The following is a 26575-nucleotide window of genomic DNA, read 5'->3' as shown; positions in this document are numbered from 1 at the left end:
TACAAATCAAGGATGGCCTGATCGGTACCACACTCTACTGGAAACCCACTGATAGCTATACTTACCTACACTCTTCCAGCTTCCATCCTGCACACACAACTAGCTCCATTGTTTACAGTCAAGGCCTCAGGTACAATCGCATTTGCTCTGATCCTACTGACAGAGACCGAAAACTAAAAGATCTCTACCAAATATTCATAAATCTGAATTACCCATCAGGAGAAATAAAAAAGCAAATCGACGGGGCCAGATGAATACCCAGAGACCAGCTCCCCGAAGATAGGCCCAAAAAAGCCAAGAACACAACACCACTGGTCATTACCTACCGCCCCCAACTCAAACCACTGCAACAAATTATTAAAGACGTAAACCCTATCCTTAATCAGGATACCACACTCCAGAAACCCCTAGGTGACAGGCCTGTTCTCTCCTACAGACAACCTCCCAACCTTATGAGGATTCTCACCCACAACCACAGTCTATACCACAGGAACACCAGCCCTGGAACTTTTCCTTGAAACAAAGCCCGCTGCCAGCTTTGTCCACATATCTATTCTGGGGATACCATCACTGGACCTAACCAGGTTATTCACAGAATCACGGCCACATTCTCGTGTTCCTCAACTAACAGCATATATGCCATCATGTGCCAACAATGCCCAAATGCTTTGTATATTGGACAGACTCCAAACTCTCTTAGACAACGAATTAATGGGCACGAACCAGACATAAAAACACTCCTAATCCACAAATCTGTCAGCCAGCATTTTAATGAAGTGGGCCATTCTGTTAAAGACCTGAAGGTCTGCGTCTTACTGAAGAGGAATTTTCACACTACTTTGGAAAGAGAGGCTGCTGAACTCTCTTTTATATTCAAATTTGACACATTAACACATGGTTTGAACGGAAATGGGAATTTTTTAGGTCATTATAGGGCTCTTTTGCATACTTGGCTTAATCTAATTCTTGACTCTCCCCCCCTCCCTGCCTTCTGCCCCTCCACACTCTGATTTGCTCACCTTGCTAATGTTTTTCTGATTTGTCAACCTTGATTACTATTTTTGGTTCTCTGTGCCTTCAATATTGAGTCTGTTCTGGTATGGCTATGGTCTGAAGAAGTGGGTCTGTCCCATGAAAGCTTATCACCTAATAAATTATTTTTTTAAGTCTTTAAAGTGCAACTGGATTGCTTTTTTTTTTTTTGATAGTATATAGACTAGCACAGTTTTCTCTCTGTTCCTGCTTGGCAGAGGGATGATACTGGTGATAATGTCTCTGAACTGTGCTTGCTTGGAGTGCCTGCTGAAAAGTTTTACCCCAAAGAGAGGTAGCCAGACATTTCCCACCTTAAAAACGTTTGTTGTTGGCTTGCTGGGCTTCATTTTTTTTTTTTTGCATGTGTCTGTATTTTCTGCCTTCAGCTGGGCTCACAAGCAGAAGTAACAAAATACACTGAGGCAATCTGTTCTGGGAGGCAGTCTGGGACTGTCAGCAGAAATCAGTCGTTGCTGGAAATCCCAGAAAGAAATCGTAAGTATGGGACAAATGACAGGAATAAGCCTCCAGATCTGCAGATAATAATCCCAGCCTAGACTTCTTCAGACCTCTGGAGGGTCACTGGCTGTGGCCAGCAACTATTAAAATTGCCAAGTAAGCTGCAATCAGTGGTTACAGGTATAGGAAGAAAATGGTGAGGGGAGTAGAGAAAATGACATCCCTGTATGAAGACACCTGACTCCTGCCTGAACCAGCCAGGGCCATGAATTTGCAAAGAGGGAGATGGAAATTGCTGATTTGACGCTTGGGGCAGACACGTGGAGAACACCAAGAACCCACAAACTCTACCTTTCCTTATTTTTAAAGGGGACAGTTGGGCTTTTAGCCTCTAAAATTCAAAGTCAGAAGTCCAGCAAAGCACTGGTGCCATAAAATTTCCCTTCCTGGTGGTCTGCACAGGTCAGGAATATGCAGGCTACAGTAAAGTCCTTCTTCTGTTGTTCAGTAAAACGGCTCCTCACCTCATAACAGTTGTTCTTTGAGGTGTGGTGTTCACATCCATTCTGATCAGTTGAGCATATACTCTGTGCATGAACATCAGGAACTTTTGCCTTTATAGTACTCAGTATATAACTCTGTCAACTCACCTGCCCCTCTTCAGTTTGGCTACCTGATAGAAGACAGGGAGGGCAGGTACGGGAATGGACGTGAACAAGACATCTCAAAGAAGAGCAGGAGAAGATGAGTAACAGGGTCTTTTTTTTTATGAGGGCTTGTCCACTTCAGTTCCAATCAGGTGCCTCCCAGCTCTCTCCCAAAGGTGGAGTCCGAGTTTAGGAATCACTGATTGGAGAATGGCTCCGCCAATAGCTGCACCAGCCCTTGCCTACTGGTTGATAGAGTAATGAACGGTAAATGTGTGCATCAAAGACCAGGTTGGCACTCTACAGATCTCCTCTATCAGCACCAGGGCCAGGCAGGCAGTCGAAGAGGCTTGTGCCCTTGTTGGGTGAACCAGGGTTGTGGGAGCATGTGACGTTGTCCAGTTTGCAGCAGGCATGGATGCAGTCCATGATCTATGAAGACATGTGCCGTGAGGAGACTAGGACACCCTCCATCTGGTCAGTTACTGCTACAAAGAGTTGGGTCAATTTTCTGGATGGTTTTGTGTACTCTATACAGAACATTAGGGCTCTTTGGACATCTGCAGTCGCTGACTGGGAAGAAGAGCGGTAGCAAGGTGCCCGGCCTCATGTGGAATTAGGACACTAGGGTGAGAAGAAAGGCCAGTGGTGGCCCACGCCGCACTTTGTCTTTGTGAAAGACTGTGAAAGGGCGTTCTGAAGTCAGCGCCTTCAACTCAGACACCCTCCTTGCCCAAGTTATGGCCCTTCCCAGAAAGGTGGAACAGGGAACGAGGAGCTCAAATGGGAACACAATGAGCCTGGAGAGCACCAGGGTGAGATCCCAAGTAGATCTAGGTAGCCGTGAATGGGGATGTAGTGTCTTTAAACCTTTCAGGAAATGCATCACCAGAGTGTTGGCAAATATGAGCTGAGATCGGTGACTAGTGATGGACAACATTGCCAATCTCTATTGCATCAGGTCTAGCAGGTAATCCAGGGTAAGAGGGATGGATGCCTGGGGTGGTGCTAGGTGACCATGTTCACAGTAGCACAAGAACCTTTTCTACTTAGCCAGGTGTGTAGCTCCAGTAGAGGGCTTCCTGCTGCCCAGAAGAGCCTCTCTCACAGGCTGAGGGCATTGGTGCGCCCATGAGTTTAACGATGGAGCTTCCATGCCATGAGATGAAAGGACTGGAGGTCCCTATGAAGGTGACCATTGTTTTCAGTGAGTAAGGCCAGGTGGAGTGGTAGTGCTGTTGGCCTGTCCCCTGATAATTCCAGCAGTGGTGTGTTCCAACACTGGTGAGGCCACACTGGGGCTAGCAGAATTTTCTCTCTCTCTCTGTGCACATTTTCGGCAGGACCTTGAGGACCAGAGCAAGAGAAAAGTGTACAGTAGATGATCCCCTAAGGGTGCATGAACACACCTGAGATGGAGCCTGGACAGTGATTCTGAAAAGAACAGAACTCTTGACACTTACGGAAGTCCCGGGTAGCAAACAGATCTTTCTGGGGAAAAGCCCACCTGCGGAAGATGGAAGGACTGCTGGAGAGATGGATCACTCACGATCGTGAAATGGGCTGCTGAGATGATCTGCCTGCTCATCCTGCACTCCCAGGCCATAGGACTCTGGCAGCTGGATGGATCAGGCTATCCAGAATCCCACACAGGGATAGCGTCACGGCAGAGTGGAGAGCTTGCTTGTGTATACAGAACATGGCGGTGGTATTGTTTGTCAGAGCTGTCATGCTGTGACCTTGCAGAGCGGCGTGAAAGGTCTGGAAGGTCAAACACGCTGCTTTGAGCTCCTTGACATTGATACGTATGGGTATGTTTGTCCTGCAACCACTGATGGCTGTGTTTTCAGGTCCTGTAGGTGTCCTGCCCCAGCCCACCTCTGATGCATCTGTTACTAAGGTCAGAGGAAGTTGGGCTGCGCCGAGGGGACTCCCTCCTGGGCTATATGAGGGTCCAGCCACCAGGTCAGAGATTCATGGGCTTGCTCTGGTACTGTCACTACCAAGTCAAGCCTGTCCTGACCAGGGTGGTAAGCAGAGGCAAGCACAAGTGGCCCAAGCCTCCATCTGGCATGCCTAACTACATAAGTTGCAAGCTGCCATTCCCCCCTCAAGAGACTCAAGCATTCCCTTGTGGTCAAGGTGGAGTACTTCAAGAGCTACTGAATGAGCTGCGCCATAGCCTGGAGCCTGGGTTCCAGCAAGGTTGCTCTTACCTACACTGACTCCAGCACCGTCCCTATGAATTCTGTTCTTGGGTTCAGAATGAGAGTTGACTTTCCTAAGTTGAGGAGGAGTCCCAGTCACCGGAGGGTGTCTCTGACTGGTCTGATATGACTGTTTTCTTCTGCCTGCTAACATTTCAAAGCCATAGTAAGTTGACTTTCAGTTGCAAACGTTTGAAAGAACAACCAGGAGTTTTTTTCAGAGTTATGAAAGACCTACTTTCCTGGGGTATTCATAATTCTGAGACTCTCCTGGAACAGAAAAATTATCAAAAACTCTAAGGTTTCTTCCAGATATTTGCTCTCTCCCCGCCTTTCAACCACCACCACCACTTTTTAAAATATAATTTAAAATAATAGAATCATCAAATACTAGCATTAAGAGGTCATCAAGTCCAGTCCCCTGCTTTCACAGCAGGACAAAGTACCATCTAGGTCATCGCTGATAGAAGTTTCTGTAACGTGCTCTTAAATATCTCCAGCGATGGAGATTCTACAACTTCTCTATGCACAGAACATCAGCAATTACATTTCTAGGACTACTTGCTCCTACTCCTTCAGCTTGGCCTTAAATGAGAAAGTAAACTCACCTCCTGCCTGTTGCACCAGCTAGGGTCTTTGCATATAATTTTAAAATCTCTATTTTCCATTGACACAAGACTATGGCTATTAATAAGTCAAAGGCCTTTTGATTTTAATTATAAAGAGTAGCTGGCAACATAAAAGGAGAGGATAAATGAAATAGTGTAGAGCCAATGAAATCGTTAAGGGACAGACTTGCAAAGCACAGCACAGCACCGGCAATTGTATGCATACATTAGGAATGCAGTACTTTTATATTAGTATTTCACAGGTATTTGGCTAAACTCAGTGTAGTTCCCAGAGGCATCGGAGACCTCATCTGGGGTGAGTGAAGTCTCTGCGCTACAGCCTTGCTGAGAGCCAGCTGGCCTTCAGTTCATGTGGTACAGTGCAGGGCTTCAGCCCCTAACTTGCAGGTTCTATCCCTGGTACCAGCAACCTGGGTCTGTCAGCATTACAACTGGCCTATTGGCTGGGAACAACTGCTGGAAGGTCTCAGAAGCTCTGGATACACTTCTTCAGCCCACAGAAGCATGTAGTACCCAGAGGCACTGAGACCTTCTAGCAGTTCTTCCCAGCCAATGCATCAGTTGTAAAGCCAACAGACCCAGGTTGCCAGCACCAGGAATAGAACCTGCAAGCATAGGGTCTGAAGCCCTGCACTCTACCAACACAAGCTAAAGGCCAGTTGGCTCACAGCTGAGGCTGTAGAGCAGAGACTTCATTCACCCCAGATGAGGTCTCAGTGACTCTAGTACTGCATCAGGATATGCAATGAGCTCTGTAAATCTCTTAATCCAATTATCATGCACACTTTAACCATGTATTTGCGAATGTTGTATCAGCTTCACAGGTGCTCAAACTTAGAAACACAGAAGTAAGAGAGAGGTAGCCATGTTAGTCTGTATTCTCACAAAAAAACCCAGCAGTCATGTAGCACTTTAAAGACTAACAAAATAATTTAATAGGTGATGAGCTTTCATGGGATAGACCCAGTTCTTCAGATCTATAGCATTTCCAGTAGAAACTGACAGTTATATAGCACAGAGGTCCAAAAAATGAAATAAAAACTGACAAATCAGATACACAGAACTGAAGGGGTGTGTGCGAGGCGTAGATGCTAAGTGTCTTTGCTGAGATCATTACAAATACTAAAGAAAGAGAAACAGTCCTTGTAATGTATGAGATAATTGCTATCTCTATTGAGACCAATTTGAGCATGAACTCCATTTCACACATCTCCCTTTGTAATGTGCTGTTAAAGTCTCTTTGTTGTAGGACGCATATTCTCAGGTCTTTAACAGGATGGCCCACTCCATTGAAATGCTCCCTGATAGGTTCATGTGTATAAAGATTCCTAATGTCTGTGCTGTGCCCATTGGGTCTTTGGTGAAGTGTTTGTCCAGTTAGTCCTATGTACATAATAGAAGGGCATTATTGGCACAAGATGGCATATATGATATTGGTTGCAGCACAGGAGAATGAACCCCTGATTTTGTAGTTAAAGTGGCGAGGTCCAGTGATGGTATGTCCAGAATAAACATGTGGACAAAGTTGGCAGCAGGGTTTGTTGCAAGGAAAAATTCCAGGATTAGTATTACTGTGGCATTGCCTGTGGTTGCTAGTGAGAATTTTCATTAGATTAATAGGTTGTCTATAGGAGAGAACAGACCTCTCACCTAGGGCCTTCCAGAGTGTAGCATCATGTTTTACTATGGGTTGTAGGTTTTTTGATGATGCACTGCAGGGGCTTAAGCTGGGGACTATAGGTAACGACAAGTAGTGTTCTGCTATTGACCTCTTTGGGCCTATTTTGAAGTAGCTGTTTTCTGGGGATTCATCTGACCCTGTAAATTTGTTGCTTTACTTCTCCCAGTGAGTAATTAAGATGTATGAATGCTTGGCAGAGATCTTGAAGTTTTTGATCTCTGTCAGTAGGGTTGGAGCAGATGCGACTGTATGTAAGGGCTTGACTATAAACAATGGAATATGTAGTGTGTGCTAGATGGAAGCTGGAGGCATGTAGGTAACTGTAGCAGTCAGTGGTTTCCGGTAGAGAGTGCTATGGATCTGGTCATCTGTGATTTGTACTGAGGTGTCCAGGAAATGTCTCTCTCATGTGGAATGGTCAAGGCTGAAATTGATAGTGGGGTGCAGGTTGTTAAAAATCTCTGTGGAAGTCTTCCAGAGTCTCTTAACTGTGGGTCCAAATGATAAAGATCTCATCAATGTAGCATAAGTAAAGGTGGGGTGGTAGGAGATGAGAGCTGAGGAAATGTTGTTGTAAGTCAGCCATAAAAACATTAGCACACTGTGGGGCCATGAGGGTGCCATAGCAGTGCTGCTAATCTGGAGGTATAGGTTGTCTCCAAATTAGAAATTCTTGTTACGCATTACAAGGATTGTTTCCCTTTCTTTGTTATTCATAATGATTGCAGGCAAGACACGTAGCATCTACCCCTCACACACACACACACACACCATCAGTTCTATGTATCCGATTTGTCAGTTTTCATTTCATTTTTTTGGGACCTCTGTGTTATATAACTGTCAGTTTGTACTGGAAATGCTGTTAATCTGCCGAAGTGGGTCTGTCCCACAAAAGCTCATCGCCTATTAAATTATTTTGTTAGTCTTTAAAGTACCACATGACTGCTGGTTTGCTTTGTTACGTAGGCAGAACTTAGTTTTTTTCTTCCTGTTTAAAATCAATGGGAAAAACATAAAGGGGAATTTATTGTATGTTCTTAAAATAGACAATGCTTGTTTGCATAATTGTGCTAATTTCCCCCCCACCCCATACGTGCTCTTCAGTGCATCCTTTCAAAAATACGGGAAAGTGAAAATGAGTTCTAAATAGTGCATTGTATTATAGACTTAACTCTACTATATATTGTTAAGAAAGCAAGCATGTGTTTAGTGTCCAGAAACAGGAACTCCCCTGCTGAGCTGTAGTCCAAACAGGTGACTTTCTCGAGTATAATATTTAATCTGGAAAGAAAAGGGCATCTTATTGTCTTGAAAAGGAAAGAATCCACTCGAGGAAACCCTGGGATATTTTTTACAGTCTCGCCTTCAAAGTGGGTGAAGTATTTTAAAAACATCAACAAGTTGAGCTTCACAGCCCAGCTGAAAGGTCAACACTTTGCAGTGCTTAGAGCCTAGAGGTACTAACTCCCAAGGGTCTACATGTTAACAGTTATACGCTATTCCCTCTGTCTTCTCCTAGGACTAAAGAGATGCAATAAGTAGTCAATACACTGCTTCTCTGGGGAGTTGTGTTCAAAAGTTGCCTTTCGTCAAATATGAAGCTCAGTTTGCTGCAAACATTCTAGTCCTTATGGATTTGTCAGCATCATCAAACTATGGGGAGTCTCAGAGGAAGCAAGGGCCCCAATCTACTCCCATTTAATTTCATACAAGTTTTGCCATGGACTTCAGAGGGGAGCGGTGTTGGAAAGTGGGATCAGGTGAGAGTAGCTCACAGAGCACATGCCGGCATTACACCTGACGCTACCCCATTTATTCCATCAAAATTAATACATCGGCCTGGCCTGGAAAACCTGAAAGAGCTTCACATAAGATTAAATAATAAAAACTCAATACTATAGGGGCTACTCCACTGGTTGTATGGTTTATATTGAAGGCAATAAACCACTCCATTTTTAGCTGCTGCTTCATTGCTTATGTGCCAATAAATTCTGCACTGGCAGCACAGAGCTGCAGCATAAAAAAATTCATGGAGGCAAGGCGGGGATTTAACAGCCATGTAAGACACAGCTGGGACTTTTACAACCTGAGGTGGTGTTGGAAGCCGCTTGACAGCGGCACATTAGCTAGAAGTTTCTGTCAAAATCAGGCCAGAGTAGAAAAACCGTTTGCTTCAGAAGGTGATAATAGCGTCTACTGAGAAACCACACCAGCAGCTAAAGATAGAGAACCATTGATTATGAAATAAGGAATTGAATTTGAGTTGAAGCAAGCATGTCCTCCTGCTAGGCCACAGCCTGGATTGCTGATGGTCAGCAGAAGGTTGTCTGGCCTTATTCAGGGTTTACTGATTAAAACGGAATCTATTTTCAGAAAAAGAGAAGGATTGGGCCAAGAGAAGCCACAGCTTTCTGGGACTGACACAAAGCTAAGCTCTGACGAGATCCAGTACATAATAACATTGCACATCAAGAGAGTACGGACCACAGCAGACATATTATAGGGTTACCATTATGAAAATCAGGACACGCCTGAGAGGGAGTGTATCAGTGTCTCCCAAATCACGTTGGATTGATGTATTATAATATATACAGCACATTACTACAATGTGAGTTGGGCGATACTGATACAGACACACTCCCTCTCAGGGAAGTCCTCCTTTTTGAAAGATTAAATATGACCCCACATCACACCTAGCATCAAATATCAAGGCCCTGCTAACAGCTGCTGAGTAGTCGTGTTCCCATTTTACAGCTTGGACTGTGCATCAGGGGGCTAGACGATAGTCCCTATTGTTACAGGTTATTTCCAAAGCTGTCCAGCAGAATATTGAAGTGCAAAGCCGTTTTTTTTTCCAGCTCCAGTCTCTGAGGCTGGCTATTCACAGCCTATCCTTACGTTCTCGCCTCCGCTGTCATTTTGCAGCCTGCCAACCCTCGCTCCTCATTTTCCCCGAAACACACTGGTGAGTTCTTCTCATACCTTCTTCCCCCACAGCTTGTCAAAGGGCCCCACCGCCGGCCCCTCTTGTTCTGCTTCGACGGACAACAAGGGTGGAAGTACCAAGACCGAACTTCCCCAGCACAGGACTTCTCTGCATCTGTGTGAGGCCAGATGGCCTGGAGGAAGGGAAATAACATGCAGCTGGAGCGCATGGAGTTACCTTTTATTTTATCACGTCATATCCGAGCAGACAATACCTGCGTGGACATCAGCTGTGAACCGCTCTGGTTAAGCTACCTTTGAGCATTCTTAACACTGTTCCACATGTGAAGAGTCCCAGGATTCTCTTCTGACACCCTCCCAGTAAGAATTATATGCCTAATTCCCACTAGCGAATGGGCATGTACGCATGTTGTACTGTAACCCTGCACATGCATTACAAGAGGAAGGAAAGAGGAGAGTGTCCAAGCAACGCAAACCAAAAAAAAAAAAGCCTATGAGAAGAAATTGTTCCGGTATATTATGTTCCTTATATATACAGGACGCTGAATAGAAAATCCCTTTGTATGGCTAATCTGAAAGTTCCCCTTTTGGCATGGAAATAAAAGTAAGATCCTTTCCAGCTGCCTTTAGTGACCTCACCTAACAGAGCAAAGATGAAGAACTTGGCTGTCGCCCTGGCAATAGCCCTGATTGTAACTGAACTCCCAACACTGACTGGTGAGTAACTTTTCCCATTAGAACTTCACTCTCTTGTGTAATATGCTTTTAAAAAGGTGCAATTTTCACAGTAGATCTGCCAGTAAGCTCTGCGAGGTCTACCTCATAAGGCCCTGAGTCTGATAGTTGAACTGTGCAGGCAGATGCTCATACCCACGCACAGAGCTCTACCCGTATTGAGCCCCCGGACCAAAATGGAACTGTCGGTGGTGTGGTATGGAGAGAGGCAGGACTGGAGCCGACAGTTGCAGTCATTCTGTGTCCAGATGGACTAGCCAAGCCCATAAATGTCACTATCTACACACCAACTATTGGTAGTACATTATAATGCAACCCCATGTACAGTACTCCTCCTTCTGCTTTTCTCCTTGTAACGTCCAAAATAAGACCACTTTGAAAACATCACAGCCGCGCTGCAAATGAGACAGAGCATGCTGTCAGGTTATTTTCAATTAACCAGTTTCAAACATTAGTTATGATGCAACTGTCTTTTGACATACATGACACAACTTGGAAAACACTTGTGAGTTCTTATAGGGGTGTAAATTAATATTTAGCTTAAGCTTCCAACAGTACTTCTGCCCCTCTGTCCATCCAACAGCTCCAGGCAGGGGGAGCTGTGTGGTTAATTTTGGTTTACCAAAAGATGCTTCCACCTTTTTTGTTATTCTCTTGCCCAGGTAACATAAGATGAAGTACGTTCCATCCAACTCCCTTTAAAATTCCACAACTCTGTTTCTGATCAAATGTGTCTTAACCCTTCTTTGTTAGTGACACTGAGTACGAAACTCGTTCAATGTATTCATTAGCTGCAGCAGTCCAGAAGGCAGCTGCCAACGCAGATCATTTTACGGGTGAAAAAGAAGTCAAAGCTTACCGCTTTAACATCCGCCGTGTAGCAGCCAAGTTTGCCCCTCAGAAACTGCAGCCCTGGGTGGAATACTAAACAAAGAGGCTGGGCTTTTTACTTGCTACTGGTGATGTCAATTGGAGCTTTGCCATTGAGACCTATGTGAGCTGGATTGGACCTGTAACGATATTGGAAAAATTGACCTACTGCATGCTAAGCAGTGCAACCTAGTCAAACGAACTATCAAGGAGTCGGTAATATTGACCCCAATCCTGGGAAAACTTTACAATGCCTATATTTATGCATTGCAAATTGTTGAAGTTAGTGGCTCTCCTAACCACCATTCCCTTTAATTTTTTCCATCCATGTGTGGAATAAATTTTGTCCTGTGCACCAAGGCATATGAGGATGTGCACCACTGGTAGAAACATCGGTGGCCAGGTGTGGACAGCTATGGACCCTTTCCCAATCATTCGGGAGGCATTTGAATCTCTCCCGGGTGGCTGCCCAAGTGCTCAGCTTTCAGGGAAAGCTGCTATTAACAGTATGTTGAGTTAAGCATGTGCCTGTACCTTTGCAAGACTCTGAGCAAAACTTTAAATCCTCAATGCTTACTGTCCCCTTTTTGCTTTCTGTTAGTTATCTTTTATCCTCCTTAAGTCACTTCACTACAATAACATTGCAAAAGGAATTATTACTGTAACAATTATTCTTTTATTTTACTTTGTAAGGTAACAGTCACTTTGTACATAAAGCAACAAAGGGTCTTGTGGCACCTTATAGACTAAAAGCAAAGTTTTGAGCATGAGCTTTCGTGAGCAAAGACTCACTTCATCAGATGCATCTGATGAAGTGAGTCTTTGCTCACGAAAGCTCATGCTCAAAACTTTGCTTTTAGTCTATAAGGTGCCACAGGACCATTAGTTGCTGTTACAGGTCCAGACTAACACGGCTACCCCTCTGATATTTGTACAGAAAGGTAGAAATCAAAGGATCATATTAAATGTTGGGTAAATTTTCAAATGTGCCTCTATTCAAAAGAGACTTGAGGGACAAGTTTTTGTTGACTTTCATCTCCTACTTATCTGTTTCATGAAAAAGGGATGGTAGCTTCTGAAAGAAAAGCCTTTATTACTCAGAATAAACCATTTAAATAATATTACATAGAAGACTGTTGAGTCTTGGTTAAACATACAATGTAACTCAAACACGGAAAAAAAATCTACTACAGACAAACTAGTCATTTTCATCTGAACCAAAAGGCAAACATTTTCACTGCAAAAGAAGGAAAAAGACAATTTATTTTGGGGATAACGAGATAATGTGTAAAATTTTGCAGAGTCCCTTTTTCAGAAGTGGCTGAAGCAGTTAGAACACTAAATCCCATTTGAATATGTCTGATCTTCATTAACATTTAGATCAACTTTGGGTACATCTACAACTACCAGAAAATCGACTTGTTCCGGGTGGATCTTCCAGGGTTCAATTTAGTGCACATAGTGAGGATGTGCTAAATCGAAACATCAGGTCTCTGCCATAGACCCTGGTATTCCTCATTGTCACAAGGACTAAGTGAAGTCAGTGGGAGAGTTTATCCCATCAACCTCCCACTCTGGGGACAGCCAGAAAAATTGATCAATTGTGTACCTAAAATTGACTTTTCAGCCATGGACTATGGTGGCCGTCTTCACTGAAGAAAGTCAGTGGGAGAGCTCCTCCCATCGACCCTTCTTAATCCTCACAGCTCGAGAGGCGTTCCAGGTTTGATGTTGACCTCAGAATGTGCCAGATCTCCCATGGTGAGCCTAGATGTAGGCCAAGTTAAAGGCAGCAGATGAGAGATGAATACAAAGCAACCAACCCAGAACACAAGGAAACGATGAAACAAGTACTATTGAGCATGAGAAAGAGTTCTCACAGCACATGTGCAGCCTAAAGTGTTCTGTAGGTATCGCAGAGAGAGAAAAGGCAACAAAATACCCTCAATTCCCGTCCAACTTTCCTTCCGAAAGCCACGGCTCATAGCCGAAAAAAGACAGAAGTAAATGAGGTGACTGTTTTCACTGGCGTTTATTTGTTCTGAGGATGGACTATTTTTGAGGTGTTCTCTGGAGGGGCTGAGACCAGATTTGGTCCTTGTTCAATGCTTCTTGTTTCAGGTCTACCCATGGAAAGCCTTCTGCCCAGCCAGAGGTGCAGATGCCGCAAGCAAACATCAAATGTCATCGGTCCCGGGAAGATTGCTTTTATTGAGGTGATTCCACGCGGGATTCATTGCCGAAGGCAAGAGATTATGTGAGTAGGCAGTCCAAAGACCAATGACTCCCAATTTCTGCAAAGTTTTCTCATTCATTCTCCAAGTAATTTACCTGATGAGTTTTCAATCCATGAGTTATTTACACCGGTCCTGCCACAGCTCTCGAAATTCTGCCAGACCTCTTGCAGATGGACTATAACAAATTCCACTGCGTGCAAGACCTGCTTGGCATAAGGGATGAGAATTGTCCCTAGAAAGAAAGTGAAATGCCTCTTGTGAGGTATTACCTCTGAATCCTCACTGGCCTAGTCTAAACTAAGGAAGGTCCCTTTTAAAATGCATTGGGTCTTGTCTCTCTGATGTCTCACACCTCGGCCAATGTATCAGATACTGAACCGGGGATTGCATGAGTCTCTAGAGTTTATAGTACTTATTAACACAATGTCCAGAGAGGGGTTTGCACCCAATTAAAAATCACCGTGGGGAGGACGGCAAACAGGAAGAGGTGTTGGGGGTGGGCGGGAGGAAGGAGGCCAATTGTATCAACTCCCAGAGAGTCAAAGGGACCCAGAGCTCCCAGTCACCACCACTACTGCTGGAATATCTATAGCAGTATACAGCTCCTCTACACCAGTATAACCCACCAAGGAAGACTGAATTTTATTGGTACACTTTAAGTGGTAGAACTCTGTAGACAAGGTCTCAGTGTGTAAGGCCAGGCTTTAGCTACCAAGTTTCAGCTGTGTTATTTTAATGCATTTCAAAAGTGAAAGCAGGCAAGTTTTCACACCTTTGAAAAAAGGAGAGCCCAGGGTTGAAAATGAGAAACTAACTTTTTTTTTAAGCGCCCTTAATTAAACCACGGTCCCTGCCACACAAGGAACCCACAGATGCTTTTCCTAGTCTAGACAAGGTCAGTGTCTCAAGAAATGTTTCCTATTATAGCTGAGTAGCTAAATCTCCAGTCATACCAGCGTAACACCTCACATGGACACTTTTAATCCAGAATAAGTGTAGCTTTCTCCAGTTTAGTGTGAGCTCTTTCCAAAGTATCAAACTAAACCAGGAAGAGCCACATAGGGTGTTATAAAACTTCCAATGTTTCACATTCACATTTTAGCTTATAAATCTCCTGTGCAACGAGCCTTGGGGCAAACCCCTCCACTGTGCTAACTTGATGCAAACGTGGCTTTTGGCAGTTTAACCTAGGCCTTACCTACACTCAGGAAGAGCCCTGACTGAGCATGCAGAATACCAGCACCTGGGCTCCCTCTTATGTGTTTATGGCCCTATTACAACACAATTAATTCGAGTTAGCTAGCACCTTTGTAAATGCTGATTTAGATGCTGCACACATTTTTGTGGTTCACTGTACAGGCCAGCCAGAGGTAGATCACAACCACGCATGTGCTGGATCAACCATTTGCAGAGGTGTACGAAGACACTGGCGTTTACAAAAGACTTTGTGCAAACGAGTTCATTGTCAATTGGTACTTGCATTACAACGTAGCCATAACCTCTGCTCTATACAAATATAAACACAGATATTCAGCGATTTGCACCAATTTTGCTTGTCAGGACTGACCCTCACTGAGGTGAACCACCACACTCCCCACAGGGGTTTGTCTACACTTAGTCTGTGCCGTCTTCACTGAGCATGAGCCGAGACAAACAGAACCTGAGTCACCCAAGTCCAGCGTGAGCAGCCACACTGCAAAGTCTCACTCTGTTTTACTATGTCCCCTAGTCCTGTGCGCCCCAGTGTGTCACATGGACCTCCATGGCATATCCCATGGTTCTTTGACCTGCTCTAGGATTCTTTCCTACTGAATCATGGGAGAACTTGTCTGTCCTTCTGGGCACTCAGGTGTAGTTTTGGGAAGGCTCTGAGGACTGTCAGTGGCCTGGCTACAAAGTGGGTGTGTTACCAGCCTGTGTGAAAGCAGCAACTGAGATTTACCCCACCCTCAGACATGCCAGATAACACCGCCACCAAAGCTTTTCAGGAGGACGGCGGGAGGGGCATGGTAGTGGCCACGTGAGAACCCAATTTAGCTCTGAGCGAGGACATTCCTTAGGGGACAGCCCCGTGGCATGGAAATGAGTGCTGAAACTGCCAGTTCCACACACCCCAGCCCAGCTCCACCTTGGACACAGGTGGATTATACTGGGGGACTTGGTGGGAGATTTTCCGAGTGCTGATATTGTGAGAAGCTAAAATGAACCCATTGTGTTTCAGACTCACCCTGAAGGCTAAACAGAGAGTCTGTGTGAATCCCAAAGCCCCATGGATCCAGCTATTCCTTCATCAGCTGGCCAAGAGGTATCGTATTTTCATTTGCTACTCCCCACTTTTGGTGAGCAGAGGGCACCTTGAGGACGAAAGATAAGAAAACACAGCAGAACCTTTTTTCAGTTTGAGCAAGGAAACAAAACAGCAGGTGTCTAAATAGGAGACAGTGAGGAGTCTCATCACACCACAGCCTTTTTTTTTGCAGTCAGTCAAGAGTCAGAATCTAGCCCTGTGCTATATTCTGCCAGTTCAACTTCCATTTGCAATCTGGAGATATTTTTCCCCTTTCCCTACAGAGCCCACCGCAGCGTGCAACTGTCCACCATTCACTAGCTGCCACATGCTACACTTGAGGGAGCTGTATTTCAGGTGGGAAATTCGGTCTTTGGAAAGGCCCTTCTAGAAGGGTCGCAGAGGCTGGATGAGAAATACCATTACAGGAATTTAAAGCACCCACCAACTAACCAGATTCATTTCAGTAAAGCATTGACATGATGGTGCGAGATGTTCCTTTCACCAATTGCTATGTACCAGAAACAGTCGCTTTAGGCATTAATTTAATTGGTTTTAAATTGTAATAAGTATCAGAGAGGTAGCCGAGTTAGTCTGTATCTTCAAGAATGACAAGAAGTCCTGTGGCCCCTTATAGACTAACATATTTTGGAGCATAAGCTTTCATGGGTAAAGACCCCCTTCATCAGAGACACCTGACGAAGGGGGGCTTTACCCACGAACGCTTATGCTCCAAAGTATCTGTTAGTCTATAAGGTGCCATTGGACTTCTTGTTGTTCTTTAAATTGTGATGCAACTTTCAATTCCCCACGTAAGAACTAATATTGAACCATCACAAGCAGCACAAGGATAGGAACAGCTCCTTGCTCGCACACCCTCTAAATTGTAATTTGCAAAAGTGGTCTCCTGGTTTGGGTAATTTTAAGTAACTAAAAATACGTGCTACCTTTTTTTCTCTCCTCTCAATGCAGTAAGAGCATCCACATAGTCCAAGTCCTTGCCTGATCTTTCCCAGCAAAGGAAACAGAGCAGAAACAGGCTTATTAACGGACTGAAAATCCTTTCCTTGAAAGCAGCACTTCAGACTTCCCAGCTACTGTTCCTTCTTTGTTCTACTATTTTGTAGTGTAATAAGCATGTTTAAGGGTGCAGTGTAAATGGCTGTAGTTCTGCGAAGGTGCCCTCAGGGGAATGAGTGTGGAGTTGTGCCTGTTTTCACTGGTATGGTAAGAATGAACTCTGCCGTGTGCAAGCTTAATATTTTTTTAGACAAATACTGTGGAGAGCTTAGCTCCAAATGCGTCCTGGGGAAGATTCAAGTGCAGTTTCCCTGTTCGTACATCAGTTAACTGTTAAATAATTAGTAAGTATACGACTCTACCCTCTAACATACATAGGATAAAACTCAGCTTCCTTAGCTGTCCCCTCCTGTTAGCGCTCTCACTGGTATTCTTCACCTCCTTTTAAGCTCTATATAATGCCGTCCAGCCCCATAAGGAGGGCGGGGATAGTGGGGGGGGCTTATCCTGGGCACAGCATTGTTGGGGTGAAGTAGCAATAGGTTGCAAGGCCCCTCCACCTCTGTCTGAGGGTTGTCTGTGCTGGCCCCTGTCCCAGACTGGGTGGGCAGCTGCTGGGAGTTAAGGGGTTAAACCCACACCCCCACGCTTCAGGGTTCTGCCCCGCCTGCCTCCATGTGCATTGGGAGCCGATGCTCAGCCGCGGCTGCTCCCCATGGGGTGTGTGCAGACAGTGTGGGCGGAGCCCATTCCAGCTCCAGAGCTGCAGCCCGCAGGTAAGAAGGGAAGAGCCCTGGGCAAAGGCCTGGGCCAGGTAGTGGTGCCATCTGCTGCGATGTGTGGCAGAAAGGTGGCTGGGGTTCAGAGATCCAGAGGGCAGTGGACGAGGGGACCAGGGATGTGGAAAGGGGCGGGAGAGGAGGGATAGAGATACAGAGGATGGGCTGGTGCCAAGGGCCTGTGGGGCACTGGAGGGAGGGGTGTAAAACTCCCAGGAATCGGTGGGGGGGTACATAAATAATAATCACTAGCACCTTTTTTAATGTGGAAGCCGGGTGGGGGGGCACAAAGTAACATTTTGCTCTGGGTGCAAAACACTGGGTTATGGCTCTGCCTCCCACCCCGCAACTGCTGTTAATTTTACCCCCCTCACCTCCACCAGAAATTCCACCCATTTGTCAGCATCTTGAAAAACTGCCTCTGCCTTTGTCCACGTGCCCCCCCCCCACCCCAGTGGTTATGGCAGCTGCAACTCTGTCTGCCAGGCCTGAGCCTGTCCGCATTTCAGTCCCTCTTCACACGCTGATACAGGGAAGGGTGTCATGGTCTACAGGGTGGCGGGTGGGGGGACCCTGACCCCATTACCTAAGGGCTGTCTACTTGCCTCACCTTGGACTGTGCGCATCTGGGGCCAAGGGCTGGCTTTGTTGTGTCTCTCAAAAGAGCCTAACACACTGGGGATCCTACGACAAGGAAATAACGGGGCACGGAGCACTTTATTAGAGCAGTCGTCCTGGGGCACTTGCGTGGGAGTACATTCAAGGCACATTAGCATTTCCAATCCAGAGCCCATTGTTCAGGTGACTGTGTATAACTTCTGTGTGTAACAAATCCTCCTCTACGTCCATGGCTGTCCCTAGGGTGGGGGGCGGGCACAGGGCCTGGGGCAGACCCTCCCCCATCAGGCCCCCACCTCTGTCCTCAACCCCCTACACCATCCCTGCCCAAGCCATGCCTCCTTTCCCCGATGACTCAAGCCTGGGGATTACTGGGGGAGGGCAGTAGCAAGGATCATGCCCACCCCACCGCCCCCTGCACCCACCACAGCCCAGCCTGCCTGCTTGCACTGATCTTCTGAACCACCCCACCATGCTGCCCTCCCAGCCTGCTCTTCTCTTTGTGGGGCCTGGAACAGCCACCCTGACTCATCTTAGGGCCAGAACAGCTCTATTCACATCCCTCGTGTATGTTTCTGGTCTTTGCTGGCTTACCTGTCAATTAATTACCTCAGCACTGGCCCCAGTGGGGTAAACAGAGAGAAATCTAGTGTCAGAAAGCTCCTCTGATATTTGATTTGCATCTGTGGTCTAGGAACTCTGTGGACCATCTCAGAAGAGAGAGACTCTAAAGGACCAAGCTGCCCCCAAGTTTAGCTCTGAGAATATCTTTTGGTGCCCAGACAGGGAAGACTCCATGAATCAACACCTGGGCGGCCCTGTTCTTAAGTATATGGCCTAGTGCTACTCCCTGCCCTACTTATCTACCACACGTCCCTAAGAGGTGTTATTTAAAAGGTAACTCTTGGTTTGCCCCTCTACCACTTTGAGCACTTTCATTAGTAGAGCTCTGATTTATAGCCACTTCCAACCAAGATCAAGGCCCTGTTGTGCTAAGCAGAGCACAAAACACGCCATAAGGCAGTCCCTGTGTCCATTTACAAGACAGAGGTAGAGAGAGGGGAAGTCATGATGTAAGTCAGGGGCAGTCATGATGTAAGTCGGGGGCAGCACACAGAGCAGAACCGGGTGTCCTGACTCCCCATCCGAGGAGCCTGTTGGTGTTCTCTGTGAATAGTTATGTTCCACTCACTACTATGCTAGCTGAGCCACCTTGCTGGCTAAGCAGAAATCTCTTTAGGACTCTGGTCTGGATCAACTATGTTTTATGGCACAAAAAAGTCATTTGTGGTGGTACAGATTGCTATGCAATTACAACTCTGCTGTTACCAGATACAAAACGAGCCTGGCTTCACTCTGTGTATTATTCCATAAAATCATTTATACATTTATTGGTTTCAAATGTGAGAAACTTTTCTTTGAAGTCTGAATGGAAACTAATCACAGAATCATTGAACTGGAAGGAACCTCAATAGGTCATCAAGTCGAGTCCCTGCACCCACAGTACAACCAAGCACGATCTAGGTCATCCCTGACAGACATTTGTCTAACCTATTCTTCAAAATCCCCACTGATGGAGATTCCACAACCTTCCTAGGCAATCTATTTCCATTCTAAATGACTTGGACCACAAGGAAGTTTTTTTTTTTCTAATGTCCACCCTAAACTTCCCTTGCTTCAGTTTAAAGCTGTTGCTTTTTATCCTCTCATCAGAGGTTGAGGAGAGTAATTTTTCGTCCCTCCTCCTCGTAAAAACCTTTAAAATATTTGAAAGCTGCTGTCTCTTGGTCTTCTCTTTTTCAGGCTAAACAACCCCAGTTCTTTCTTCCCTGATAAGTCATGTTTTCTGGACCTTTAACCATTTGTGTTGCACTTCTCTGGCCCTTCACCATGTTGTCCACCTCTTTCCCGAAATGTGATGCCCAGAACTAGATGCAATACTCCAGCTGAAGCCTAATCAGCACAGCATACAGCAGAATTACTTCTCGTGTTTTACAATACTTTTACCACTGAATCTCAGAAGGAGGTCTACTTTTTTTGCCACTGTTACACTGTTGACTCATATTTAGGTTGTGGTCCACAATGACCTCGAGCTTCCTTTCAACAGAAGAGCTCAAAACCCTACAGACAGCTTCCTGGGCAGTCATTTCCCATTTTGCGTGTGTGCAACTGATTGTTCCTTCCTAAGTGGAAAACTGCCTTTGTTCTTATTGAATTTCAGCCTCTTTGTCCCAGACCATTTCTTCATTTGTCCAGCTCATTTTGAATTTTCATCCCATCCCTCAAAGCACTTTCAACCCCTCCCAGCTTGGTACCATCTGCAAACTTTGTGTGTACTCGCTATGCCACTATTTCGATAAACAACTTAGATATTGCATCAAACTGGTCTCAGAACTGATTTGTATGAAACTCCACTTATGTCCCTCCAGAATTACTGTGAACCACTGATAATGACTCTCTGAGAATGGTTATCCAATCAGTTATGTACCCACCTAACAGTAGCTCCACATCATTTGTATTTCCATATATCAAAAGCTTTACTGGCATCTAGCTATATCACATCTAAAGTTTGCCCCCATCCACAAAGCTTGTTACCCTGTCATATCACGTTGGTTTGACAAGATTTGAGCTTGACTAATACATGCTATTACTTATCGCCTTATCTTATCCCTTAACACCTTACTTATCACCTTATCTTCCAGATGTTTGCAAATGAATTCCTTAATTATTTACTCCATTGTTTTTTTCTGGTACAGAAGTTAAGGTGATTGATGTGTAATTCCCTGGGTTGCATTATTCCTTTTTTTCCATAGAAGGCACTGTATTTACCCTTTTTCACTCTTCTGGAACCTCTCCTGCTGCCCATAACTTTTCAAAGATAATAGCTAATGGCTCACATGTCTCCTCAGGCAGCTGTTTGAGCATTCTCACACAGGTAGCTTGTTTCCCTCTATCCCGAGGCAGCCCAGGAGCATATTGGAGGTAACACTGAAGTGGCCCCACTCCATAGAAAACTCCATCAAACAAAAAAAAAATGAAGTTCAAAGCCAAGTAGACACACAGATTCTTTTCACCTGTCAGGGTAGCTCCTGACCTTTACTTTGGAGAGGGAAAAAGACTAGACAAAGGAAAGGATAATGAGATGTGGTAAGATGGAAACTCAGGTTACATGTGGAGGTGGAGGAAGTCATGACTGATTACCAGTTACGGAGGCTATGCTCTGCACCTTGTTGTTTATAATTCCCACGTTCATTGGTCCAGAACTGCTTCCACAAAGGACATTTTAAAATAAGAAACTGGGATTGTGCTACCCAATGAATGGTGAATTCTTCCATTTTTAGAGCTCAGCACACCAGCTGTCTCACATAACTTCCACAGCTGGTCTATTAACCTTACTGCAGCCTAGCTCTGGAATTCCTTTAACTCAACAGCATCCTTCATAGAGCTAGCTGGCCAATTTAACCCATGCGAATTAGTCGTTCCCCTCTCTGATGTACTGGGTATTTAACTTACTGCAGGAAGCACCCGCTGTCTGTGCACTTTCTGGGTGTTTCTCCTTTCTGTCCAAAATGGACTAAACTTTAACAAATACTATTATAAACAGATGACACGAGGACATTCCGTTTATTTACTTCTACCCTTACCACTCCAACTTTAGTTTTATGTTCTCATTCTTCACAGTGAGAATGTATGTGGCCCATGGTATGTTGAAAGAGTTAATCCACACAGCCCCCACCAGAGGCAGGTACAGCAAATATTATTCCCCCTTCTAGTGCTGGGAGAATTAATGTCCCCCAGAATTTTGCTTACATGAATTAAAACAAACTTCATAAGACTTGAGTTGTGTTCTAATGAAGACGCAACGAAAGCCTCATGGGGGCCAGGATTTAACCCATACCTTTTAGGGTATTGTAACATGTGAAATGAAACCAAAGCTCATGCACAAGAGAATTTTTGCCTTTATTTGGAGTGACACCACACACTGTGACCCCAGGAACAACTGCACCAAAAGGGAAGACAGCAAACAAAACTCCCTTCAGTGCTCTCTGTGTGGGACAATTGGACAAAGCACCCTTCACATTGCTGGTTCATCTGCTGAACATCTGGTGGGGTTTAAAATTCCAACCTAGAAGCAGTGTGAGACTGAGGGGACTTTTGGGACTTGCTCACATTTTAATCCAACTGATAAACAATAGTGAGAAATGCAGGTCCGAGGAGAGCGTTATTTCAAGAACTTTCTACAATAACAGAGAGACAGCCGTGTTAGTGTATATACTAATAAAACAAAAAAGCAGTCCAGTAGCACTTTAAAGACTATTTTGTTAGTCTTTAAAGTCCTACTGGACTAGCTCTTTTTTTTTTTTTTTTAAACTTTTTACAAGGCTTTTCTCAATCACCTAAAAGTGAGCTAGAGGCCTTCATAAGGCTTTGTACACAAATGGGGGAAAAAAATGAGAGAAATATCTACAGACCCAATGCCCCCATGCCAATACTGTTTAAAGGCAAGGATCTCCTTGGTTCTACAAACACCTAGTGAAAAGCAACCTCTCCTAGAAGAGCACCTGGACTCCTAGTAACATAGATTAATATTTTCGAAAAGACGTCCAAGACCCATTTTTAATAGTGATTTAGAAAACTTTCACAAAAGTCACTAATACATCTTCCTATTCACGATGGGTTCTCAATCCTAGACCTTCATTACACGGAAAGCATCCAAACAGGACTTATTACCAAAAGCCTTCTGCTGAAAGACGTCTTCCTCCTCTTCTGTTTGTCCTGGGTCAGAATCTGAAAGCCCACCCTCCTCAAAGGGTATTGAGATGTACACTGCTTGTGGGAAACTCTGTGCTTTTCACCTCTTAAGATGAAAGGGGCATGGGGGCTCTTTTTCTTCATCCTAGCATTCTGCTCTTTGTCAATGAGGGCCTAACTCTTCTCTTTCCACTCATTGACGCAGTATGATAACAGGCACAAAAGGAGACAGAGCCAGAACTTGTCTGTTTTTTGGTGAAGCAACTAGAGAGGTGTCTGAACATCTGGTACATCTGCACAATGCGTGCCAGTCAGCTTCTCGGCTCAGGTCCGCAGACTCAGGCTAGCAGGACTCATCATGCAAACGGCCTCGAAATAGCTGTGGAGCAAGCACTGTGAAGATTTCAGAGCCCACACTGCAGCCCGGGTGACCTATTTCCAGAGCGCAGGTGATCCCTGCTAGCCTGTCAGCCTGGGAGACTTGCTGCCATTGGCTGTGCATGTACACCTTGAGAATGGCCTTTTTCTTAGGCAGCCCTTGATCTTCCTCCCTTGGATGGAGGGAGGGAAACTGCAGACCGCCAGAGAAGGCCATAATGTTTATTGCATCTGAGCTGCTTTCTCACCCTGAGAAAGAAAGGCTCCAAATGCAACTTGCCACGCCAGGGCACATCTTCACTCTGGGCCTGACTGATGGGGCAGCGATCAATTTAGCTGGAGGTCAATTTATCATGTTTATTATAGACACCATAATCCGACCACCAATTACTCTCCTATGAATACAGTATTCCACCAGAACAGGAAATGGGAGTTGATAGGAAGAATTCCGTCTCTCCACTCAGCACAGTACAGTCCCCACAGGAAGTAGATTTAAGCTACGTCGATTTGAATTAACTCTACTCGCTTAACTCAAATTGCCTAGGTTAAATTGCCTCATACCTGTGGTGAAGAGATGACCTAGGTAGAGGAACAGTCCATCTCCACGGATGTGTACGACAACGTACCCTGATCTCAGTTTGGGCCTTGAGGATCTACTGTAATAAGAACAATCCAAATGCTTGTGTTGGCATTACAGGTTCTAGACCCTGCAAACTTTCCCAAACACTGAGCCTATACCGAGGATCTTAACAACACGTCATGCTGGTCATGACAATAATCCCCCCATCCCTCTAGCGCTGAACAGGCCCTGCAGAACTGTAACAAGGTACTTCCACCCAGCATGTGTACATCAGAAGCTAGGAGTCGGAAGGAGCGTACTGCACTTACTTTTCATAGGGGAAAGGGGAGGAACATGCTTGGCCCTTTAGCACCAGAAAACAGGACTTCATGACAGCAGGAAGAGAAACTGACAACTTGAACTTCATAGAGAACAGCTGTGATAGCACACTTTAAAAAAGTGGGCGAATCTCTCTAATACCTGCTTGTCATTCTGTAACACTTGTGTGTTAGTTTAGTACTTTACCCAGTCAACACCACAGCCCAACCAGATAGAAAGGGACTTGGCCGGACGCTCATCCTTTGTGCACTTCAGTAAAAATATCTAGTAAATCCCAAATCCAGGGCTCATCATTTACACCCTCAGATGCTCAGTGATGTGCGGAAACATCAATGGTTAACCTATATGCATGCAAGAATTGAATGTGACTTTTTTTTTTTTTTAATGAAAACCTGATAATTCAATGTTACCCATTAGACAAAGATAAGAGGTGTAATTATGCACAAGTGTAACTACTGATCCACAACTCACTGAATTTAATGGAGAAACTCTCACGGATTTCAAATCAAGTTACCTGGGCAGTCTCTTCTATCCACTCAGAGTGTGACCATAAGCAGCAGCTTAATTGTAAACACCAAGATGGTGCTTTCTTCTCCACATCAAATCGTACAACAGTAAAACCAACACCCAGCTTCTCTCCTCCCAGCTCCTTTTGTGATGGATACGATATTGAAAAGCAAAAATCAAAAACAGGACAGAAAATGCAGTTGCAAAATGACCGTTTATTGCCTACAGAAGGAAATAAAAGTACACAGGTGCAAAGAAACAAGCAGCTATTTAGCCCTATACATATCATGTGTGATCCGTACCCAATCTCTGTAACAGAAAAGAAGTATTTTGCCATCTCATCCAACAGTAATAATTCTAGGCTTTCAGCACCTCCCTTCTGAGCTGCCATGAGATTAAAAAGGCAGGACTGCTTAGTACAGTTACCGTCCCCTATTCTGTACTGTTCATATTTTTCTGCAAAAGTAAAACCTCTGTCTTTTGAACGCACGTTGTACAGTATGTATTGCGCAAAATACCACAACTGAGTTGTGTAATTAAGAGCTCCCACCCAATCAACTGGTAAATTAAAAAACAAACAAAAAGAAGAGCTGCTGACAGTCTCATGATAAAAAGTAGACTTATGGATGACATGAAATTCAATGGTCTGACTCAGTGAAGTCAGCTGAAGCTACAACTCTCTGGCACTTTGTTTCTTGTAAGGAAAAAACTTTTTTTTTTAAAAAAAGGAAGATCATTTGAATTTTTAAGAATAACGTTTGATGAGAGAACATTTTTTGGAGGGAGGGCAACAGTTCTGCAATTATTTTGTGGGAAACACTGAGTAAGACTTTTTTGCTCAGGTCTGAAATAGACTGCTTTGATTTTCAGTCATTAGATGAAGATTTTGTTATACTCTTCCCCCACAACACACATCCCCTACATGTGGTTTTGAGATACCCAAACTGTGTATGAAACAAGGTTTTCATAATGGAACGGTTAGAGAATTTTTTTCAAATGTGAATGGAAAAAGAAATCCCCCTATGCATTCCCTCAGTTGGCACTTGGTTAAGATTATATGATTAAGCAGGTTATATCTGAGGCAAGAGGCCCATTTAACTCATGGTTCTGTGTATTACCAGGAAGGAGAAAAAACAGAACCCAGTGGTGCATTTTCAAAAACTTTCCCAGAATCCAGGAATTTGCTGCATTGAGACAACTGTACAGAATCTCAAAGGGACACCCCCTTCCCCACACTCCTACAAGCTGGTGTTTAAGAAATCTGCCGTTCAATGCAGACTTGTGAGCCTGGCCTGGTTCCCGTTGAAGTCAAGGTGAAACACCAATCAGACCTCAACGGGAGCAGGACAGGCACTTAATTCAAGTTTCCTATGTGCTATCCTGTAGCTGTTCAGACACAGAACTGAGTCACGAATCAGGCAAGTTTGCTTAGAATTTTCATAAAATGGGAAAATTGCATGTTAGTAGATTTGTACAGAAAAATTATAGTGCAGTTTCAGATTACCTGGAAACAGTCTCTTGTACTTAGGAGCAACTTACTCCCATGGTCTAATATTCAGAAAAGCATAGCCTGAGCTCTCATCACCACCGATCCAACCAAAACTTATGGGTTTAGTGAATTACAGGCAAATCTTGATAACATGGTGTACACAATAGTTTAATTGCTTGGAAAAAAACATACTACGCAATAATTAAAACTTGAAAACAAAGCCAACATAATATGAACAACATCACTTGTAAAGAGAGTCACCATGATTCTTTGCTTTAAAACAAAGACAAATACAAAGGCAATAAGAACTGGGTAAATGTTTAAGCCTTGGAAACAGTTTAACAAAAGGATGATATCAAATAATACCAGACTCACACTCCACCTCTCACTACTAAACAGTG

The 26575-nt window shown here is 44.5% G+C and overlaps 1 protein-coding gene across 1 annotated transcript; it reads left to right on the top strand.

Moving 5' to 3' along the window:
* The first annotated feature begins 10234 nt into the window (after positions 1-10234).
* Positions 10235-17474, top strand: CXCL13 (C-X-C motif chemokine ligand 13). Its single transcript, XM_074992023.1, has 4 exons — positions 10235-10321; positions 13331-13466; positions 15668-15751; positions 16706-17474. Exons 1-4 carry the CDS (start codon positions 10258-10260, stop codon positions 16737-16739), a joined length of 318 nt encoding a protein of 105 aa, XP_074848124.1. The 5' UTR covers positions 10235-10257; the 3' UTR covers positions 16740-17474.
* The last annotated feature ends 9101 nt before the right edge of the window (positions 17475-26575 follow it).

The sequence above is a fragment of the Carettochelys insculpta genome, chromosome 4 (assembly GCF_033958435.1).
Source record: "Carettochelys insculpta isolate YL-2023 chromosome 4, ASM3395843v1, whole genome shotgun sequence".
NCBI classification, from domain to species: Eukaryota; Metazoa; Chordata; order Testudines; family Carettochelyidae; genus Carettochelys; species Carettochelys insculpta.
The sequence above is the reverse complement of the archived record's forward strand: the minus strand, read 5'-3'. Positions and strand labels throughout refer to the sequence as shown.

What these genes read in the sequence shown, in the direction of transcription:
- CXCL13 (XM_074992023.1), top strand. Translation starts at nt 10,258, where the DNA reads ATGAAGAACTTGGCTGTCGCCCTGGCAATAGCCCTGATTGTAACTGAA. An exon ending in TGCCGAAGGCAAGAGATTAT is followed by an intron (nt 13,467 to 15,667) that starts GTGAGTAGGCAG and finishes ATTGTGTTTCAG; the next exon opens with ACTCACCCTGAAGGCTAAAC. An exon ending in CTTCATCAGCTGGCCAAGAG is followed by an intron (nt 15,752 to 16,705) that starts GTATCGTATTTT and finishes CTCTCAATGCAG; the next exon opens with TAAGAGCATCCACATAGTCC.